Here is a 23,910-nt window from a genome sequence, read left to right as displayed (position 1 = left end):
CATTCATATTCCATAATAAAATGCAGCCCTTAAGCTATGCAACTCCCTAACTGCAGCCCATCCTCCTGTGGAATTAAACAAACCCAAACATTTATAGGCACTCTAAACTGTATTAACTAGTTTCAATTTCATTTGCAATATTATAACATCCATATGAATACATTCATGTTTCTTGCTCATGTTCCTGTTTAAAATGTTGGTTTTACATGCATTACTAATCCATTGTATACGAATGGTGTCTTTAATCCATTTATTTTATACCCCTGATCCCTTAAGGATCATCTTAAAATAAAAAAACAGGAATTTCAAAAATATATTAATGATAAGCCACTGCACCAGGAATCATCTCTCCCCAGTGCAGTCACTAGCACTCCTCTGTTCTGCTTCCTGTCTGGTCATACACTACAGAGCACCAAATCTGCCCCCTGTCCACCACTGGAAAGGCTTTTGGAGATCAATCAATCAATCAATTTTTATTTGTATAGCGCCCTTCGCAGGGTAGCCACAGAGCGCTTTACAGAGATGACAATCTCATTCCCTGATGCAGTGCAAGCATTTGAAACAGTTCATTGCACCTTGGACAGTCTTTCTTAATGCACAGAACCCAAGTTACAGATTCCCTTCAACGGTCTGTACTGATGAGGCCCTGGAATGGCCCTGGAATGCTACAGATACAGGTGCTCTCAAAAAGTGAGTTGCATCACGACATCTTAGTTTTCGTATTCAGAATTTTAGAGTCCTTTAACTTAAGCAGAAATGTGTTAGGACTCACTGAAGTAAAAGTATTAAAGACACCTTGGATGAAGGGAAATTATTTTGTGCAACGGAATCTTGAAGAGTTGGCAGAAATCGCTTTAGAAGATATATACAAACCTGCTGTACAAATATGTATCAGAGCCACTGTACATCTAAAATACATAGGGCATGAATTTGAGCACTTGCATGGCGGTGGTGTCAATGTCATGCCCCTGTTACATTTTTACATCAGGTAGTCGCTCTGCTATTGTGCCAACACAGCTTTTCTGCATGTTCAGATTCAGTGTCATGGCAGTAATTCACACTTGTCTATAGAATGCCCCTGAGGATGTTGCCTGGCTATTCTGTGTGTGTTTCAGCAGCGAAGGAAAAAAGAAAATCTCACAGCTATTGGTAGTGCTGAGGAAGTACAGTTCTAAATAAAAAGGATTCAAACTACAGTCTAAATAGGTTCTGTTTCATGAAAGGAAAAAAAAATGTTTTATTGTCATCTCGAGCACTATTCAAATCCTTTACGCTAATTGCTGGCGCTGCTTACAACATTGTTTGGCTGTCAGAAATGAAATATTGAGGGTATTTCAGCTGCTCCCTTGAGGAAGCTGTCCCATAGTCCTGAACTGAGCACTGTGTTACTCCAGGAAAAGGCTCACAGGAAGAAAAAATAAATAAAAATGCTCCCAGTTTTACATTTCGAGACTATAGTCTCTTCCAAGTATCTGGTGAACTCCTTTTATTGGGCAGGAGAAAGAACCTCACTGAGAGGGGTTATCCCTCGCATTGAGAGATGATGTGAATGTTACCCATGAAAGAAGATATCAGTTACAACTAGTATTTCATGTTAGACCCAATTTCAGTTTGCATTTGTGTTTTACAGCTTAAACCAAAATCAGTATTGTGAAATACAGAAACATTTCATAACGTATCTGGCAGCACTTTTTTGGCAGATTAAATCCCCGCCTTAAATTCGGCAAACTCTTCCATACAGTCTCTGAGTCAGTCCCCTTTTCTGAATGTCAGCCTGAAGTGGCGCAGGATTATAGATCTTCTACACCAGATGACCCTCGGGTCATGTAATGGCTGCACATACAGGACTGATAAGGACAGGGCGTCAAAGCAGACCTGCTGGGACCTCTCAACCCCTGGTCAGGAGTGGAGAGGGAACACAATGGGAGGGAAGCCTGTCAAAGTGGATTAGGACACAGTATGACCGTCTGCTGAGGAGGCAATATGGGTAAGGTGAGGGGATTACGAAGATTGTCAGTAATGGTCTGCATCTTCCATTATGGACAACTTAAGAGCCTGTCCAATTCAGCTTGCATCCTGTAATGGAGACAGAGGCCCTACACATCATAAAGAGGGCCAGAAGAAGAAGAGCTTCTTGACACTACTGCTATGTTTGGGAAGTGTGTATGGGAAGATCAGTAGAAACAGGCAGTTGGTCTGAGCCAGCGCCTAAAGCAAAAGCAAAAGGCAGTGTTCTTTTGGCAGCGGCAGCGCTCCAGAATATACACTAGCCTATGTCTTTCACGGTGATTCAAAGTTAAGCTTTGTTGTTTTTATTGTAGGAAATTTGCCTGTCATACCCAAAACAAATTGATACAGAGAATGCTTGTTTTAATTACAGAGAAGCTGGGCATATCAAAGTGGTCTTCAAAGCATTTCATATCAAGAACACCAGTATAAGCGTGCAGAATCTTTTCACCTCGCACAACTGGGGCTTGACAGAGTATTTTGAGGCCAGGGAAAGAATGATATTGAACAAAAAATATAAAGCTTATCCTGGATAGCAAACATCCAGGGGGTTGATATATGCAATAAAGCAGAGTAGGCCACACTTTAACACTGCATTCCTGCCATGCTAATTCAAATTACAAGCTTAGATATGAATTATATTTTGGGAGAGATAAAGGGTTCTGCAAATTCCCATTATACCTATCAGGTTTGTTAATCTACACACAGCTCTGGTGTCTCTTCTTCATTCAGTCACTACTGGCAGTATAAACAATGGGGGGTGACCTCACTGCCCATCAACTCCTCTGACTGTCTCCCCTGCGTGACAAGATGGGGAACCCAGACTGACAGACCCATAACCCAGTGGGAGTTGGACCCTATACCCATTGACAGGAGCCTTCATCTCCTGCTGCTTGGAATAGGAAGTGATAGACAACTTTCTCGAAAAAATACCTTTCAATAGTGCCATAAAGTGGTCTGAAGGTAGAACAAAAAGAAACAGGCTGTTTCTGAGTGCAACCCTAAAGACTTAAGGTAAAACGCACCGACTACTTCCTGATTGGCATCAAAGACAAAACTACAGACAATACAGAGAGAGATGAAGGGCAAGGGGAGCTTTGGGGCAGAACTTAAAAGCTGTAAAGGAGATAAAAGCTCAGGCTTGCCTCTTCTGCCTTTCAGCGCTGCTCTGAAACGGTCTCAGGTTTCCCTAGCGGTGTCTCGTGTGTTGGTAGTCAGCGGAAAGAGCCGTGCATCAAACCTCAGCCATGTGTGGCCTGCTCTGCTCTTCTCTGCTGTCTGTGTTTCTCCAGTTACGAGTGGTGAAGAGGAGACCGATCGTATTAACAGCGACAGAGTTCAGTAGAGGCAGCCATCCTGCGCATGGAGAAGACGGCGGCACTGTTTACAGCACAGAGCAGGGGGGTGTGCATGTGGGAGTGATGTCAGCCCCTCAGGGTAACATGTCCCACTCTGCAAAGGAGGTCAGTTTTCACCACCTACAGAGTCACTTGCACGGAGGGAGGTTACGCCAGCCTTCTGCATTGTGAAAAACAACCGTGACAGAAAGAGAAAAACCTGCACCTCCCTGTTCAGGCCGGCAACAGCTGATGGCATTTGGCCGCAGCTACGGGGAGGTCAGTAAGCACTGAGCTAGCTGGCCTGTCTCTAATGAATGAATGGGTTTGCCCTGGCAGACAATGGATGCATTAGGAGAGGGTTATGATTGGCTTTCCTGCCGCTTTTGAACTCCCAGAGAATGGCTCTGCCCTCTCACGCTCTCATTGATGTGCCTCTTCTGTAGTTTTGTTTTCACAACATCGAGTGATTTACGTACTGAAGGGGGCAGGGAAACAGGTAGTTGAAACAAAGAGAATGCACCGAACTACAATCTTGTAATGGGAGCTATTTCCAGACCGTTCTGAATGAGATGAAGATGAATCTATTATTTACATTGATTAAATCGTTAAATCATTAAATATTAGGTTATTAATCGAATTAAGTCAAAAGTGAAACAGGATTTAGCACACTATTTGACTGCATTGCAAATGCATAAAAGCTGACAACTCTGATAGTGTCTGCAAGGTCACTTATGTGCAGGGCATTTATTGATTTGTGATTCATTGGTCCTGATTTAGCCCCAAATAAAATGAAAAATGTGGCACGTTGGCTGGTAGTGAGAGTGCGAGCGGCCCAGGCTGTGACAGTCGGAGAGCATCCTCAATGCAGCAGAGATAATGCAATAAAAACAGCTCCTGCAACCAAGGCGGAACATTTGCTTGGTCATGGATTCATATAATGCAATCAGCTCCTTTCAAAGGGATGGCAGTTTTGTAGAGTTTGGGGGGGAAAAGCATTTTCCCAAACAGTAAAACAGCTAACAGACTTTTCCATACCAACCAGTGCCAATGTGTTGTGTGTGTATAACCACATTGTAACACAGAGAACTGAAGAAAGCACTAGCTGTGTAATCACCTGTGATAAGGCTAGAGTCCCACAGTAGGCACAGTTAAGCCTCTTTAAAATCAGCGCAACTAACAAAGGTGTCATGTTACATCAATGGTTTCTGGGGAATGTACTTATAGTGATTCAGAAATGTATTGAGTGAATAAGAGGCTTGTAGAGCCCCAATTAGAGGCTCAATGTAATAGATTTTCATCCCACTATCCACTCTAAAAGTTGCTTAACTGTATGTCAACTGACTGAAACTATACTATACTAATACATATATAGACATACACACTTTATATAAACTGTAAGGCTAAACATATAAAGAAATATGCAAAAATTCTTCGGCATTTATACATACATGATTAGTTCAGATGTTATAAGGGAAATAATATGGCTAATGTCTGAAGATATATCAAGTCAACTTCAAATGCATTCTTCCCATCTTTATATGCATTCAATAGGAAATCCTGTGTCACTTCATGCAGCATTACATCCACCTTTTGGATGCTCATTATAAAGTGGGACTAAAACACTGTATGATGACAGTTGTTTCTGGTTTCCTTCTAAGTTCAGTGTACACTGTCTGTCAGTCTCTCCTCACAGGTACATCAGCTTGCAGAGTGACAGACTGAATAGGAAATATTTGCCAAAGACCCAAGGCCCGATTTCAGTTCCACTGTCATGACTGTTGACAGTAGATACGCAGGGGCTTAGAGAAGGAGATAGAAGCTGACAGACAGACAGATGTGGCCTTAAATCCAAGCAGCCTGATGGAGATGGATTAGGATGGACAAACAATAAAAACGAAACTCAAGACGGGCAGATGGACTGTGAGAGAATCGGTAGGTTAAACAGCCTTGAGCAACAGAATCAAACAATAGAAGGATATAAAGACAGACAGATTAAGACACCAGATATTAATTGACAAAGAGCACAGATACAGACAAGGCTGATGTATAAAGTGAAAGAACTGTACCCTCATGTGAGAGATTAGTTGACTGTAAATTTCACATTTGTATGCCCATAAGAAATGCAGATTCTGAGGGCATTTATCAAATGCTTATACTTTTCAATCAAAACTAAGACTTATAAAACACAAATCCCTGATACTATAAATCTTAAGCAAAAATCAATGTTTTAATTTAAAAGTAAAGGTACAACTTTACTGATAAATTAAGATAAAATGTGAATCATTTTCAAAGCAAATACGCTCAATACCTGTTAGTGAATCTCACTGTGTTGACAGGATGATAAACAGATACAACTGATAAACTGACAAGCATATATTGACAGCAAGCAGTCAAATATATGGACAATTTTGTCCAGGCACACCAAAGTCATTCGAGGTGTAGCGATAAGTTATCCATAGCTGTCAGTGCACTTATTCCCAGGCCATTCTGTCAATGAATTGGGGAGAGAGAGACGGAGAGAGAGAGAGAGAGAGAGAGAGAGGGAGGAGGAAGATGGCAGAAAGGCAGCTTGTTCTATACATCGAACATGCAAGCCCAACAGCACCTTCTAGACATTATGCATTTCTATAATGGTCTATATTCAGTTTCACATGGTCTTTGTTTTTATGCAAGACATTCAAAAAATTGTATTCAGCAAACTGACTATTTTCCTATTGAAGTTAATCAAATGCTGTCAATTAACAATGTTTGGATCCCAAAACACAAGAACAAAAGCCCACAATATCCTCCGAGCTGCTACTCTTATTCTGAAATCTAACAAACCATCTTTACTACATCCCCACAGCGGTCTACCTATTTTTTCATGAAAGAGGTAACATTTAGTTTTTTTTTAAGAAGAAGTTTGAGTTTGTGCAAGACCATATGGCGTGTCAAAACCGAAGAGAAGTCCAGATGCTACATTTTCATTCCTGCAGTTTTAACTGAGATATTGAAGGCACTCTCTTCCAGAGTACTGTGCTGTGATGTGCCACAATGAGACACAAACCGCAGAGCCTGAAATTAAAAAAAGAACAAAAAAAAAGAGAGAAAAACTTTTGCCTTTCAGAATTCTCCAATGATGCGCTAGGTGCTTGTGTTTTTCCCCTTTGACCTATAATGTGAAATGCAAGTCCACTCTTTTGACATGGTCCAGCATTAATAAAATAACCCACCACACACACATATATAAATACTTAATAGAGACTTACAGGAACAAGAGTAATTATTTTAATCATTCATCTCATATCTCCCAGCCTGAAGGACCATCATGAATGCCAGTTAACACACTTTTGTGCTTCCCAGAAAACAGCTCTTTTTTCAGTAATTGTGGAGACAGTCATTACTGATAGCCAAGGTCTCTGTGGCTCAGTTCTAATGAGGCATTGACGAACATCTGCATATACCGAGGTAGTTCACTGGGAGTGAGGGTACCAGTAACAGGAGCAGCTGGGACAGTGCAGCTGGTGGAGAATAGTGAGACGCGACCTCCTGGATCCCAGCTGAGACTACACAGGTATGCCCTGTCCCTCTCCATCACGTGTCTCACCTTCCAGCTGTTGTTACGAACATGGAAATCATCCAGTCCCCCCTGAGTGCATTTCACCTCACCAGGTGAGGCCCCTGCTTCCTGTCATCCGCTGTTGTCAGAAAACGTCTCTGCTCTGCTTCACGAAGCTCTCTCACAATGAAAAAAACACAACTGCAATGCTCAAGACTGGTGCACACGGCGGGCATCCCAAGCCAAATGACATATACGGTTGCACACAGGCACTTATTTTATGACAGTATCAGTCCTGTCCAGATACAAATTGCACAGCATTGTAAGGAATATCTTTGTGGGGAAAGTCTTGTTATATTTTTAAAGCTGGTTATGAATGCCAAAAGTTTTATCAGGGGACAAGCATTGCCTGACGGGGGCAAAGGTCCCATGTTAAAATGCAAAACCCAACTGCCCGGCTATCAAGTACAGTGTACCCACTAACAACAAAGACTACTTCCTGAAGGGATACATAGTCAAATTAAAGAGTCAAGGCTATTACTACAGTATGGTATAAGCCACACATGAAGCGTGATTTAATACATTGGAAAAAATCAGCAGAGCTCCCTCCGGCTCATGGCTTGACCAGTGTCAGTGGAGCGGGTCTGACATGATTTTATCCAGCAGTGGAGCATTGGACACATAACAAAAGCGATCATCCCTACATGCAAGGTTTCCTCTTTCTGATCAGGCTTGCTGTGATATCCACAACGCGCTCACCCTCCTCTGAGAAAGCCAGCAGCCATCAAGGCACAAGTGGGAGAGCAGCCTTAGGCGACACACAACTGACAAACAAAGATCACTCCCACACAGCACACCCACAAATAGTGACATTGCTTGCTTCTGTAAAGTGCAAAGAAAGCTTCCTGGGAGAAGGCATGCAGATATACATAGAATGGAGGTGGGGGGGGGGTCCTAACTTCTCTTGTGGCTGCACTGTTTTTTTGTTTCAGTACGAATTGTTTAAATCCAGACCCCCTGCCATGCATACTCTCCAAAAACTTCCAGCAGGAATTTGCAACGCACATTTTCTTGGCACCAGCCGGCCACCACACATGCACACACGCAAACCTGACAGCAGTACAGTAACCGGGCAGCCCGTGGGCACAGAGGCACACCTCTTACCTGCACCTGCATGAAAGATCCCCGGTAAAAGCAGCAAGCCGCCGCAGAGATGGCACTCCACAGGCTGCAGCGCTCTGTCATGGTTCCTGGGGTTGAGGGGGGTGGGGGGGGGGGTGAAGGGGGGCGGCTCGGGGGCTGCCGGCTACACGGGGGTCAGGTCTGCCGTCCTCCCAAATAATCCTGCTCCTGTCCCTTGTCCCTTTTCAGAATCCTTGACACATCCTTCAAGACAGCAGGCAAAGGCGAAACGCGGCTCCGGCTCGTGTGACTGCTGCTGCTGCTTCTGCTGCCAGAGATTCTGCTGTCATCTCAGCTGAGATCTTTGATTCCCTACTCTCTCTCTCTCTCTCTCTCTCTCTCTCTCTCTCTCTCTCTCTCTTACTCGCTTGCTTTGCTTCACAGGGGCAGGGAATGAGGATTACCTCATCTTTTTCTGATGAAAGGGAGGGGGATCAGAGGGAGGGAGGGACGGAGGGAGGGAGGGAGGGGGGAGAGATGCTAGCGGGCAATGGTGGTCCACTGTATAATAAAAACAAGTCCCCTCCCACCACTCCACCCCTCCTCCTCTCATTGCTGGTGCTTATGGGGAAACACAATGCTGAGAGGCTTTTGCACTGATTTGGGAGGGCATGGCGGGGGGGGGGGGGGGGGGCTGGGTGGCGGTGGAAAGAGAAAGAGAGAGAGAGAGAGAGAGAGAGAGGTGTGTCTCCTAGTTTCAGCACCTTCTCTGAGGAATTTTCTTTATTTTTATGCCATGAATGTAACTGAAGGAGAGGAAGCACTATAATTGTGGATGTGTGTGTGTGTGCGTGTGTGTGTGTGTGTGTGTGTGTGTGTAACACACAGATGGAGTGGCATCCACAAACAGATGTCCACAAAACGTTAGCTAATTATAAATCTCAGAGAAATGCGGCTGTGGTAATGCCATCCAAAATTGCATTGTATACAATGGTAATTCCAATTCACTCCTCTTGTGACAGCGGTGAAATGCTGGCCAAGTCAAGAAACCTTTTTGAAAAAGGGCGCTATCTCACTCTTGCCAGCTGAAGATAGCTGCATCCATATTGGCACTGTTTTTTCCTTGTAAAATACACAGAAAATGAATTGTTATAGCTAAACAAAACCAGAGCAACCACTAACTTGATTTCAAATATATTGTTACAATTAAGCTGAACAGTCCTATACATTTTTAATATGTGTGTTTTAAAATGATTTAAGGATGTTTTAGGATATCATCTTGTTTGGGGCTTGTTTTCCTTCCTGTTTCCATTTGTAGCATCCTAGGAAATATGATCCAGCTTCTCATTCAGATAAGAAAGCCAAAAATGCCTAAATGTGTAAACCTGGATAAGTGTGTCTGCCAATAAATAAATAAATAAATAACACATTACATTAAAGCCTAAATATCAAAACAGAATTACATAACTAATTTGTATTAAGAACATTTGTTCCAAAACTTCCCCTAGATCTGTTAAAATCATGACTAGCTAGTCATAATAATTCAGTGCTTGTGTGTGTTTGTAATGAAGCATGCAGGTTGGGGTTTCATGAATGAAGGGTAAAATTAAATATGTATAATTATCTAGGCAGATTATGCTGGCCAAGATACAATTTAAACAACCAGAGGAAAGAGAAGAAATGGCTAAATATGGTTTGATGCACAACTAAATACCCTGCATCCTTCCTCTCTCTTTCCGTCTAACCACGTTTGTTGGGATTTGACCAAGGAAAGGCCAGACAAATTCAGGACAGAGACCTGCACCTTGCAGCCCAGCAGCACCGTTTCTCAATACCGGGCTTTCGATTCCTGAAAATTACGTTTTTTGGCTCTTTTTTGGACAATACTCGGGAGCACAGGATAAATTATTCAGAAGGAATTATAAAACGAGCCAAGACAAACAGGACGCCGGGATGCGCTGGCCTGGTTCGCTTCATGAATTGGAGAGATGGGAAACGTGCATCTGAGCTGCAAAATATTAAGCACCAAATTTCCAGACTGAGATGCGTTCAACCCAGCATGGCTAACCTGTGCTGAACTCTATTTCCCCGGCCCCAGGAGGTATTGAAAGTGATCAAGCGATTGAGGTTTAAAATGGGCACACCCCGCCGCTTAATTTTGCCATGCATGGCTGGCTCTCTGACTGTGCATATGGGCTACTCTGGAACCAGCCAATCAGGTGCTTGGACACAGAGAGCTGAAGGATGCACATGTCCTTTTGAAACGGAGGACTCCTGCCTGGGCTTCAGAATATCAACTAAGCTAACAAACAACCCTTCTCTTTCTCTCTCCCTCTCTATCTCACTATTTCTCTGCATTCACCTCCCCCCTTTTGTAGACCACTGTACTCAGGATTGCAGATGATCCAAATTGTCTGTCAGGCACTGAAGCAAAAACCCAGGGGGAGTGGATTTGTAGACAAATATTGAATCCTAGTTTAAGGAAACCTCCTGTGCATTTTTTTTCCTCAGCAATTATCACCAATGCAATCCATTGCTGAACTGCTCACCCATTTACTTTAGAGGTTAGCGTTGTTATACAAAGTCACACTTCCTACAATCAGTGGTTACTTTACACAAGTAGGTGAAGAGGTTCCCCTAGAAAGGCTAACTTTAATTTATAAAGGACATAAAACTGACAATTGGTCGTTTAAAAGGTTAGACCGTAGATTTTATGCAGCCTATAACATTAAAAATGCCTTTATGCCCCAGCTGAACTCAACAAATGCTCAAGTGACATAAGAGTCAGAGGAATTTCAAGATTTACTGTGCGTTCTTTTACTCACACCTCAGGTTAACCTGAAACATGCCTGCATTCACACATAGAGGCACTGTTGACACGGAGTCCTGTACAGGAACAAGCTTCAACTGTATGCAATGTTTGTCTATGTTATATTTTTCTATGGCCTTGACTTGCTGTGTGCCTAAAAGGAAAAATAATGAATTTAAACATCCAAAGGAGATTGATGACTGCAGAGGAGCACGTTAAGAAACAGGTGAGGTAGAACAATGAAAATGCCAGGAAAGGGCGACATAGATATCTTATTTTACATCTGGTTTTTGACTCAGTGAAAATGCATAAAGAGTATCATCAAAGGTTTTAAATATCGTAACGAATGTATCTGTGCATCGCAGTGTGAACTGGAACTACAGTCCTCCAATCCCTGTGGGTACACCAACCCAAGTGTACAGAAGGCATTTGCTTGCTGATTGCTCTGAGGCGGGGATTACGTCATCCTCTCGTGGTGTCTTATACAGAGCACATCTCCCTAAACGACACACTGTGAAAATAAATAAATAAATCAAGACATCTTAAGTAATCACAGAGAGAATATGGCTGCCCCTGAATTAAATGACCACTGGGCTGTGCCTCAGACACACACCATCGCGAATGATAACAGAGCCTTGCAAGACAGGGAGCAGAAATGCGACCAGACCTGAGGCCGAGGCCCGTTGGGAAATTGCAGCTGCCGTTTGATATTTGCAGCCGTATCAGCCGAGCAGCCGTCCAGAAGCAGAGGAACTACAGAGAGCTTTTTAAGGATGTTCTATAGATTAGCTCCATTGCCGAGAACCAGAGCTACAGCAAGCTAATCAATAGCAGGCAGAAGGGGAGAAAGCATTCAGTTAAGTGGTGAGCAGCAGCAGCAGTTAGTCCTCTCTCTCTAACTCTCTGGCTCTCGCTCCAAGTATCACACTAATAGCCTTCCATTTCCTCCTCTGATCCATCCTTCCTCCCGTTCATATTTTTCTCTTCTTTAATTCTGTCATTTCCCATTTCCATTATACCTTTCCCATCCTATCCCTACCTACTCCCCCTGCCCCCCCCCCACCAACTCAGCCAAGCACACACACTTCTCTTTCCCTTCTTCTGCTTTCTGTCTGGCTGCAATTAAAAATTAATTATGTCGTCACTGTCCCAAAGCCAGCTTAAGCAAAGCAAAACAAAACAAAACAAATGCAGGAAAAAAATTCAAAATTACAACACGACACAACAAAGCACCGAAGCAGCAAGGTATATAATTACTGTTTTGGGGCAAGTTGAACAGCATTTGTTCCTATCTATATATATTTATCTATCTGTCTATCTGTCTATCTATCTATCTATCTATCTAAATTCATCAGGGTTAACATTGTCCTGCAGCCCTGTTATGATCTCTTAATCCTTGTCTGTTGCTTTTACTAGTCTACTCCCCCCCAGTTTGGGCCCTTTCACACCCATTTCAATGCATTTATTTAGAAGAGTATTAAACTGTACAGAGTCAATGGAGTCGAAGCAAGTATTGGATGAGGAGTGGTGCCAATCGTTGGCAAACTGCTTGATGTATGCCCTAAAATTGATCACAAGCATGTTAGTTACCAGATTGAGCTACTTTTAATAATCTCTGTCTCAGCCGCTCTCTAAATTTAAATATGTCTGTACGTAGAATATGCCAAATAAGATCCGCTACCAAACGCAAATTCTATACGGGGGCTGTAGCGGGCAAATCGAACAGTCTTTGTTGAAAATTGTGAAAGCGGGCAAGCAAGAACAGGACATTCAGCTGGGCATCATGTTTTTTTAATGTGGTTATTATTTTGTGCAATCGCAGTTAGTTGTGTCAGTCTGAATAGGGGAAATTCTAGTTCAGTATCTCAATCCTCTCCCACTTCTCCTCCTTCCCCCATCATCCACCCTGTGTTCGAGACCGCCCCGCCCCCCCCCCCCCCACATACATATACCCACCCACAAAAAACACTCACACACACTTTGCACTCACACAAGCAGCTGGGTCCTCAGTATTGTAATCCCCTGGGCCCCCAGCCCACTGTGCCGTAATTAATGTTTGCTGAGCAGGCAGTCAGTCGCTCGCAAGCCTCCCGTTAATTATCACCAAATAAACCAGGCCCTGGAACTCCCACCACCCTCCCCCCTCCCCGTCCACCATGCAAATATAGGTCGGCTACTGCTTAACCCGCTTCTCCACTGAAGAAAAACACAGGACTAACAAGGCACCCCCCCCCCTTCTCCCACAAAAACACCCCCGTCTGAAATCCGCCAAAGTGTGGCGGAATGCAGCTGGACCCATCTTCCAATGCACTGGCTGCATCTCTGCGATCAGGGCTCTCCAGCAGCAGCAACATCAGGCCCATCAATCTTCACTTGACAGCTCCCTCCACCTGCCCTACTACTGGCCCACTTTCTGCACATCTTCTGTGGAGCTATTCCCTATTGATAAGAGCATCTGTAAGTCTCCAAGCAAGCATTTTCTGTGCTAGACACACACCCACACTGCAGAAAAACAGCGTAGCTAGGGGATCTTTTTCTTCAAACATCAAAACAAAAAAACTTGATTAATGAGAAGATTCTGTAGCCCTTAAAACTATAAAAAGTGAGCCTGTTTTTATGACAATTTACTGATGCATTGTGGGCACTGCAACTTCTTCTACTCACTTATTACAAAATAAAAAAAATGGCTGCAGTCTAAATACCTCCAAAAACATTGAAGCGTCTTAGTGCAGTGCTTTTTTGGGGGAGACAAGAATCCATTTTTTATCAATTTGTTTTTTCCTGGAAACGACATTTACGCGGCTCTTCTCTCAGCAAGGGCTGAGCAGGTGATTCGCTTTGTCAATGAAACAGATCCAATTTTAGAAGCAGATTTTATGATTTGTGTATAAGTTTTAGGCATCTTTGCTCTCCTTTTGAGGTCTTACTGTCCTGTCTTGCGATCCTGGGGAACACTACAGATCTAGGCCAAAGAGTAAGTTCAATTCAGTTTGTGAAAAATGAGAAAGATCAAGACCCAGTCTGGCAGTTGTCCATCTAGAAGCTATTCTCCTCCACAATAAACCAAGATAAACCAAGTCAGGGGTCAGGTCACTCTGACACAGGCAGTGCAAACAGCTCTGTAGACTATTCCTGGCTGTCAATCAAAGCTACACCCTGTGACCTCTTGAACTCCCCTATACATAATGTCTTCATTCAAAACATTGCCCTTCTCCTGCACACACTGCGAGGAAGTCTTTCCACACTCTCTCTATCCACTTCCATCAAAGACTCAGAGCCTAAACTGTGTCCTGTATTTTACACTCCACTGAGGAAAATAGAGAGCAGCAGTTCAAACTTACGTTGTCGCAGGGATATTTTAATGCAAGGCGTTTTGTTTATGGAGACTGAAAATCATTGAATCACTGACTCCAGACTTGCGTGTAGACTGTTGCTTATCATTTACCTAAAATTTGCGTCAGAGTGTGCTTAAATCAGACATGCTCAGTGAATCAGACCCCGAGTTGCTTTTAGTATTCATCTGTGTGCTCAGCTCCTCGCAGTGAACATGACTGGAGATTTCCAAGCCTTTGAAGCTGATACGACAGACTAATTATCACAACCTCAAAGGGTCTGAGCCAGGTTCTGCAGAGGGGTTATTTAACATCTTCCACGTTTCTGAGGAAAAAAACAACAAAACTTTACAGCAGTTCAATACACCGCGAGAGATCACGACTTCAATGTAGTTAGTTTTTTGATAACTTCTTAATTATTGTTTAGGATTTTGTGAAGTAAAAATCAACAATAACTCCGTCCTCATCTTCTATCATTCAAATACAACTTAAAAGGGTGTGACAATCTAACAGAACTTTATAAAGAGGCATTGCATTTAAAGTCCTCATTCTGCAGTATCACACAAATGACACCTCCATGATGTGAAGCAAAGTCATCATACAGTTTTTCTGGGGTTATGGTACACGTTGACAGATTTCATAGCAACATGTTTTTGTCCCCCCCCCCCCCCCCACCAGCAAGAGATGCATATGCATATTCCTAATGAGCTCTGCGGCTGCGTAATGCACAGTCAGTTCTGATTCTCGGACTGTACCGGCGCTGACAGCTGCAATTAAGGGGATATGGATCCCTGCTTGTGGTCCCTATTTAAAGGCCTTGCCTAGCCCGAGGGCTGACAATCAGAGTCATGAATATCAATGACCACTGGGGCCACACTAACAAGCGCCTTGCATTCGCTTTGCACTTCTGGACCATCTATTAAGCTCTCTCACACTGGGCAACATTCAAGGCGTAGCGCTGACTGTACCTAGATCCTCTGTTGAGAGAGTGTAAAGAGGAGCCAGGGTTTTCTGAGGTGCTTTCAAATACTGCAGTGCAGCCGGATTATGTAAGTGTTTTGTGCCACTACCGATGTTGAGCCAGCTCTGTCACTGGCGATTACCCGTAGTGATTTTTGCAGACGTGTAAAGGAACAAAGTTTTTATTCAGGTCGCTCAAGCTAAACTGTTGCATCTTGGGATGCGTCAGTGTGGATGATAGTCAGGGCTAGTATTCTCATCAGATTACTGGCAAAGTACAAGACCAAAGGGGATATGGGAGGCAAGTAGTAACAATAAAATAAAACACAGCCAGAACCCAAGCTGAACGAGGAACGGATGACAGAAATGAAGATTACTGAATATATTTAAACGGTGTACCACTAACTGCAACAGAGGGGACTTGCAGAGGTAAAGGTGAGGGTGACAAAAGGTTGTATAATGAATAACTGGGAAGTCTTGGCAATCTGTACTCTGACTGTCAGCAGGGATGAATGGACAGAAGAACTGAAAATGAGTGTCAGTTTCAAAGTTTCCAAAATAAATGTCTCTTGTTTTCTCTCTTTCCTTTCATTTAATTTGCCCTCCAGCAAAGACAGAACGGATTGCTGTGTCACTAAAAAGGCTTCGGGTGGAGAACTTTGCATTCTGGAAACAAAAGACCCACAAGGGGAAAAAATAAATAGATTTTCACTGCATATCTGTATGAGCTTTGGATCAAACGAGTTATTCCCTGACAGGTAAGGTCAGTCTGCCTTTTTAAATATTTAAAGCGGAGCCTCTGTCAAGACATACCAGTGCACATAGTTAACATCTCTCATGCTGGGGAATAAAGACGGACTTTCAGCACTGGTATCCGCTGACTCATACTTTGCAGATAACTGCTTATACACAGGCTCAGTGGATATGGGTGTGTGTGTGTGGCAGAGGGGTGGGGGGCGAGTGTGGGTGTTGCTTTTCAGTTTTGGACACCTCTAACGCAACAGTTCACCGATATACATCTAGGATGCACAACAGGGCTTGACGGGATCTTTCCTATAAATCCTGGCCAATCAAATTCCAGGACGCTGCAATCTCTGTGTCACCGTGGTGTGGGCTGTCAGAGTGATACACGATAATAAATCAACATGTGCCGCAGACCAGGGCTTTGACAGAAATGCAGTGCAGCTTCAGAGAAAAGCTCTTCTCACGCTCTGAAACTGTAGCCCATTATCCGTCAGCCTCTTTAAATAGCTAGGCAATAGAAACCTTCACCGGGCAGTATTAGGTGACGGATGGGAAAACCAAGGTTAAACTGGTCAAAACGAAGACAGTGACAGTGTGCTACGCTCTCCGACTGTAAATCTGCTCCCTGAAAAACAGTACCGCAGCAGCTGTTACAGGGGTAACAGCAACGCCACTTTTTGTAATTTACTTTTCTAAAGCCCCAGGTTTCTCAAGCCCCAGTTCAGTTCTGTCAGATTCAAGCAGCATCTTCGAAGGTGTCTGAAGTCCGATGAGCATCTTCATGTCTTAACCCAAAAGCCAGATCTGTGATTTACCCTGAAAATAAACATACATTCCTAAAATACTAGGACAAAGATATGTACACTAAATCCAGATACTCCCACCTAGCTAAAACCTCAAACTTCTTTCTACTCAGCCTGCTTTAATTCTGTCCATGCTTACTGGAAATAACCGTAGCGCTTTGAATGCCAAAAAATGTCTCTCGCTTGTTGGACACCACTGCTCCTAAATTTGTACAAAAAGGAAAAAATGCCACTCTTATTTGAAGCCAATATCACAGAGGCATTCTGCCAAAGAGGACACAGAGACAGCCACTGAATTAAAAAGCCATGCCACTAATCAGCTCAAAATTGGATTTACTGAGATTTGAAGTCGGTTGCCAGTGCATTAAAAAAGAGGGTGGTGAGGGGACCCAACTTTGATTGAGGAACAGCCTCTTGGTAAACCATCTCTCCTGCAAACGAGAGGCTGGTGACCGGCAGTCTGAAGTTATCATCCACAGCTGTCGTTCTCTCCAGAGTAGGGGTTGGTTGCGCTGAACCTATGGATTTTGGACTAGGAAAAATCTCCTCAAAACCTACGAAATTATACAACTGATTCTCAAAAGCCTGGTATTATCTCAATTTAGTTTGTGTTTATCTCCCCTGAAATGTTTGGCTCAGGGTGGCAAACCACTCACCATTCTGGGACCATGGAAAATAAATACTTTGGCCTAGCTTATGTGTTCATCCTAACTGCTGGTCCATTAAAGACAGAGTGAAACCATTCCAGCTCTTGATTTGGATGCCTGTTTGTCTGTTTTGTTTCTGAAGGCAGGCAGGAGAATAACGCATTCCAGGTAGGAGCTTTTACTGGAAGATGCAGGTAGAAGACAGACATCACCTGTAGTAAACAGATGGAAAAAATAGAGTCGAAGGTACCAGCACTAAGCCATTTGCGTGCACATGCTTTCCCCTGTGATCCTAGAATCCCTCATGATATTTGAGAGGAGTTGCAGGATCTTAATTACAGCTTTTTTCTCTCTCTCTTTTTTTCCTTCTCCAAAAACCCTGTACATCCCTAAATAATTCAAAGCTGTTTTGCTGCTAATTTTGTACACTCTCCCTAGCTTCTCAGCAGCACAGTGCTCCGGTATCTCTGCGGGGTGGTGAAAACACAGCCCTTAGAATCAAAGAGTTTTCCCGCTCCCTTAATAAGGCACAGACAGAGGCATCCTTTATTGAGGGACACAGCTAGATTTGAGCCCGAGGGGGCAGAATATAAAGTATATTTCTCAAAGATGCAATTTACAGTTAAACTATTGGTTACATTTTTGTGTTTCAAAGCACTCTTACACTTTCTAGATCAGCAACATATTTACCATATTTTCTTCATGTTGTGTCTCACCTTATACTCCAATTTTCCTTGTATGTATATATGTATGTATGCATGTATGTGTCTATGAATGTATTAATGTCTTCCTTACTGACTTATTTTTTATGTACTTTGTCATTTTTGGCCTGCTTTGTTTACCTAAAAGACACATGGATCTAATTAATTCTGTCTTTCCATCTGAAATTGATCTTCTTTGTGACTTCTTCATGAAGACTCAGCCCATGGTGTAAATCACACTCAATACAAATCATATCTGGACTGAGTTACTGTCCTTTTAGCTGTGTGTTGTGAGACTGAAGATCTGGTTAATTTCCTTCAGAGTCTTAACCTGAAAGCATGCTAGTGTGGGAGCCCAGAATGTCAAGGGGGAGAAAAGACACTTTCCTGACAGGTGCAGAGGCCTTTAATACCTTGTTTATCACCTTGAAAGCTGTGAACAGCTCCATTCACACCGACTGACAGAGGCTAACAGGTCGGTGAGATTGCTCCTCTCACTTGTATCCCAAAGCACTGTCTAAACACAGAGACACACAAACAAGCACCGGGGCATGACCTGTGATCTCTGAAGACAGAAAAGGTGACAAGACATGCCTGACAGACAGCCCCGTTTCTGCCAATTGCTGACAGGGTCAATGTGTCGCACTTAAGCAGCACATTTAGAAGTTTTCCATTTCAATTAAGCTGAGTGAAACTGTTGCTCCAAGGTCTGAGTGAGAGTTCTAGTAATTTACATGTTTCCTATACAGATGAGGATTAGAGCGGACTTTCCCTCCTCAGCATTAGTCAAATCTAAGGTCAGTGGCTCCGCCTTGTGGCAACATGCAGTATTTTGAGGATGTTAAACTTGTATGTCATAGATTTCTGTTGAGTACTCCCTCACCCAAATTATTTTCATTGCCAATTTCCCATATACAGAATCATAACACATTACATTAAATCCCCCATTTCAATTAAACCTGATTATATCCATTGCTTTCACCCAATAGATATTGCTAATAAAAACTCAAAAAATAGCTCTTATAAAAAAAAAAAAACATTTACACAGCAGAGGAAGTAAAAGTAAACCATAATTATAAATTTAAAGCAGAAAAACTGTACAGTTACAGACTCTTAGAATCTACTTTGTATCATTAGCATGGCTCATCACTAACATGGAAAAAAAATAAAAATAAAACTGCAGCCAAATGAGTTTGTGCCAAAGATTTTGGAAAAACTTCCAGCATTCCACAGATTGCTGGACTGCCAGGGAGAAGGAAGTCCTGGTTTAATGGAGAGCACTTGAAAATGCTTTTAGAAAGTAAAAAAAAAAAAAATTCTCCTCAGCTAAGCACTGTTAGTGTATGTCTGGGTGTAACATGTAACACATAACAAATGTAGAGAACTGCCAGGGTTCCAGCGGCGAGTGCGTGTAAAATGACAGGGTGCTCCTTAGCCTGTTCTGTGCTCAGACAGTGCCAGAGGAGCCCCAATGCCCGGCTGTGTTGCGCACCACCCCTTATGTAAGCATGAGATCACTGTTCTCTGCACACTGTGGCCAAAAAAGGGACACAAAGTACCAGTTCACGAACAATCGGGTAAGTGTTGCTTTTTTTAAAATTCACAATCCCTTCATTTCCCCCCTCCTCCGCCCCCCAAAAAAGACTCTTTCTATCCCCTCCCCTGTAGTCTTATTCACGCTCCTGTCAGCTTTTCCAGGCCCAAAGCAGAGCTGAAGAAATAGAGGATGCAAAGGAACAAAGGCTCCTTGTTCCTTTCTTAGCTCATTGGCAGGGACACCGAGCCCAAGGCCTTGGTAATAAAACTGGGATCTGGGTGACAAAGAGTTTCCTTCCTCATATCAGGAGTCCTTCCTATATAGGCAGTTATGCCACTAGGCCGAGAGAGTGGAGAGACTGAATGGGAGCTGAGGCTACATGCTAGGATTGTGAGTCCACTCTCCTAACAACATACGAGTACTGCACAAAGGTCTAGCGGTACACACTCCAGTCAGGGGTGTCTTCAACTGTTGTCCAAAGCCAAACTGGACACAATCACTGTAGCTTCAGTAACTTTAGGATATTTTACAAGTAGGCTTGCTGACTGAATAGTTCTGAAATAAGGAACATCTTCCTCAGTCCTAAAGGACCTGCACAATATCCTACAGGAATGGTATAGTGTATTAATGAATGAAACAGAATAATACAGTGCTTGCTGGCTTCCTTCGAAAATATAAAACCTTCTTCTATTGAACAAATTCTCAGGCTGTACTGAATGCTACAAATAGCTGCATAGTGCTTTTAATGGCTGATTGTTTGGAAGCATATATTGATCTTTTAGAGTATGTCTTTCATGAGGAGAAACCTCAGTGACTGTAGCCCTACTTGGCATTCCCTGTCCTAGAAAATGTCTCTGTCCTGCAGACTTGTGTGTCTGAATGTGCCGCTCCCTCTCTTTTTAGCACATCAAGCCTTCGAATGGTGCTTGTTGCCTGGAGTAACCCTGTTCATCCACAGCTATTCCTGGGGAGCTGTCAAGTATCAGAACACTTTTATGCCAGTGAGCCTAATTGAATTACAGCACAGTCACAGTGTGCTAAGGATCTTTGCCATCGTTCTCATGGCTTTTCATTAACCCTCAGAGAGGAGGAGACTTCCATGAACAAGAACAGAAATAACGGAAAGAAAAAACACCCTTTTCGTCAAATTCCCTTCTGAAGACTCATAACTCCTATACCATGAAGACCAAAGAGCACTTTTTACTTCCTTCAATGAAGCAACCACTATGCAGTACAAATCACAAATAGGCTGCGCTCTTACCCCAAACTAAGCTAAAATGCAGTCTAGAATGCGATTTGGAAAAATGACTGCAAGGACAGTTCAGGATTTTACTTTTTAAATGACAGAGAATGTATTTTTACAGTGCATTAAAACAAGGCTTGACTTTTAGGAACTGAAAAAAAACACACACATTGTTAAAGGTTCTTGAAAAAAATAAGGAATTGGGACGGACAATGGAATCTTCATTTCAATCAGTCAAACCCCCTGTTAATTATAACAACAGAAACCAGAACAAGAAAAAACAGACTTCCACTTATTTCACAATGAATCTCTCATTAATAAAGGCTACAAGATGTTTAACCTACCACCTGATTCATCTCCACTGACACTGTTGAAACCCTGACCTGTTTCACATGACCAGAAGGGAGTTGAGGAAGACTTTCTTACCTTCACATATTCGCCTCTGGATTCCATAGCGTCCAAGTGGCTGGAAAAGAGAAATAAAACAAAGCAAAAAGATCTTTAGTCACGTGCACCTGTAAGTTCCTGTAATCACACAGAGAAATGCAGTGCCTTGAATCTGAACACTGTATGTTAATATCACTGAGTCACAGGGGATTCAAAGAGTCTGATTCTGTCTTTTGTCAGTACATTAGACAATGATGTCATATTGCCTGTTTGCAACATAATCGACCCCGGCCCTCTGTCACTGTTCCAACCACTTCATCCTCAGGGACTAGATGTGGATTTATACAGGATAATGAACTCATAAGAAAGAAAAGAAAAATGACACTGCAGCACAAAAGTATACACATCTCTAGCATCCCAACCCCAGGGTCCCCTGCTCCCAACCTAAGATTAAGCACATGTGTACCATGTTGACCTCTGGGCCACCCTGAGGCTTTGAAGAACAAACTGTGCCGTTTACACACGCGGTCACGCTGATGTTCTGTAGTGTTCCCCAGTTACAAGCCGGTGTCCCTCATGCCTGCGGATTTGTGGACACACACTGTTGCTGTAAGGGGAGGAGGCCCTTGTGTCTGCTCAGTGCTGGACGCAGAGGAAGTCATTGTACAGGCAGAACGTGTTGCGAGGAGCTCGTTCCCATGACCCCACACATCCTTGGCAATTCAATAGAGGGAAGTGGTGCATAATGCGCTCCACAAAGCTTCAAACGAGCAGACCTAGCCTCCCTTCAGCCCGCTCACCGTTAGGAAGTCATCGCTTCCTTGAACTGCTTGACCGCCCCCTTTAAGAGCATGTAAACGTGTAACAGGAGACAGCAAGTTGGCTGTCATTTTCTCGGCTCTAATTTATTTCATAATAAAATGTTTATGGGCGGGCAACAGCTATCAAACTTTCACCTGAGTTTCTCCACTGGGAAGCATTTGATCTGGGTGGAAAGCTGCAAGCTATACACCATGTCAGTCTGACAAAATGATTTATGGAATCCACTGTATGCATTTGGAAAACTCTGAATCCAGAATGTGTTTATCTCAATAACTGCACAGAATGTTCTGCAGATGATCCCACTGAAAAATACAGACCGGGACTGCGGTCTTTTCCGACTGCCCACTAAGGTTGTATTCCAACTGCACTTAAAAAAAACTAAAGACTTGGAAGGATTGTGATGTGGCATTAATATTAGATTATGGGAAATTATAATGTACACATCCAAGCCCCTATTAATTGCAGCTGAGAAGATCTGCAGATGTCCCGTGTGGAAACTTTCAGTAAATAACTGAATATGTACATATTTAAAAAAATGCATTATCATTATGGAAATCAATAGGATAAGCTGGTTTCCATAGTTTCTCCTAATAGAGTAATTCACAGTGCCGCAGTTCTTCAATCCCAAACAGACAGACACACATTCCATTCTGGACAATCCTCAGATATTATTAGAGATAACCCTGAAAACTTCAGACCCTCCAGCCAAATATATGTGGGAACTCAGTGTGCTGTGGCGGGGTCTTCTGCGAACTTGCCCTAAGTTATTTAATTGGATGGAGAGTTGTCTACTCCAAGCAGACAACTGGCTGGTTTCCCACACAGCTGATTAACTAAAGAGGGTCAGGGCAGCTGATTCATCTGGTACAGAGTCCTTGTAGAAAGATTAGGATGGACATCTCAAACATAATTGCGCATAAATAAAGTCAAATGGAAAAAAGCAAATTGCTATGTTGTGACTTCTACATGTCTGGTACGGGAATTTACATACAGTGGCTTTTCATTTCAAGAAAGAACACAGTCACACTGTATTTATTTTCATAGTGCGGACATGATACCATCAGCCAAATGGTTACAGACTGTACTAATACAATATTTTCATGATGTAGGAAATGTAGGCTTTTGTTGTTCAGTGTGATTTACGAGACATCTGCGCATCTGCCAGCACTCGTACCGCATGCAAGCTGTTCCATAAAAATGTCACATCTTTAGACAGAGCTCGAAACGGGAACTGTTTCCCAGATGATGCCTTGCAATCATGGCTTGACAAACACAAACAATTTGTCTTTTGACAGCACTGAACAAGCATTTTTATTAATGACTGAATTTGCATTTCTTTCAAACAAACTGTGGCCTGTGAAAAGCTCATTACCCTTGAGAAACTTCCAACAAGGCCACCTTCCTTACTGCATTTGTCTCTGCTGTAATTTTAGCGAAGGAGATTACATGGAGGTACTTGACAGCTTTGGCCCGAACTTCCTTTAGTCAAAGAAATATGATTCGTGATTGTATTTTCTGGATGTATTTGTAGATGCTCCCTCGGACAATGATGGCTTTCAGGTACTGATATTCAAAAGTGTAATTCTGTGTATTGGCAGTGGGCCCTACGGATTACAGTAAAAAAAGGGTTGTCCTCACAGTACAGAAAAGTTGAGGGTCCCTGTTTTAGGCCTTGACAATACCGAACATTCAGGAAACTAAAAAAGACTGAGAGCTTGTTTTTTAGTCCTCATTCGCCTTAGTTAGACAGACGTTACCACAGCAACCCTATCAACATGCTGTGTTTTTATACCAGGAAATGTTTTGTGTTTTCCAAATCTTTCAAGGTTTACCATTGGCCCTTGCCCTTACCCTGACCTTGAGATTTATTCACCTCTTTTTTTACCGCCTGACCACCATCATCAATATTAATTTCCAC

General features: G+C 42.8%; 1 protein-coding gene across 2 annotated transcripts in view; it reads right to left on the bottom strand.

Annotated features, from left to right (window-relative positions):
* The window catches only part of LOC136758587 (SH2 domain-containing protein 3C), a 71,407-nt gene that overhangs the window by 25,325 nt on the left and 22,172 nt on the right, over positions 1–23,910 (bottom strand). For both annotated transcript variants that reach the window (XM_066713103.1, XM_066713105.1), the window contains one exon: positions 21,210–21,249. In XM_066713103.1, coding sequence (XP_066569200.1) covers positions 21,210–21,249 — 40 coding nt within the window. The remainder of the gene's footprint in view (positions 1–21,209; positions 21,250–23,910) is intronic.

Source organism: Amia ocellicauda, chromosome 9 (genome assembly GCF_036373705.1).
Source record: "Amia ocellicauda isolate fAmiCal2 chromosome 9, fAmiCal2.hap1, whole genome shotgun sequence".
NCBI lineage: Eukaryota > Metazoa > Chordata > Actinopteri > Amiiformes > Amiidae > Amia > Amia ocellicauda.
The sequence above is the reverse complement of the archived record's forward strand: the minus strand, read 5'-3'. Positions and strand labels throughout refer to the sequence as shown.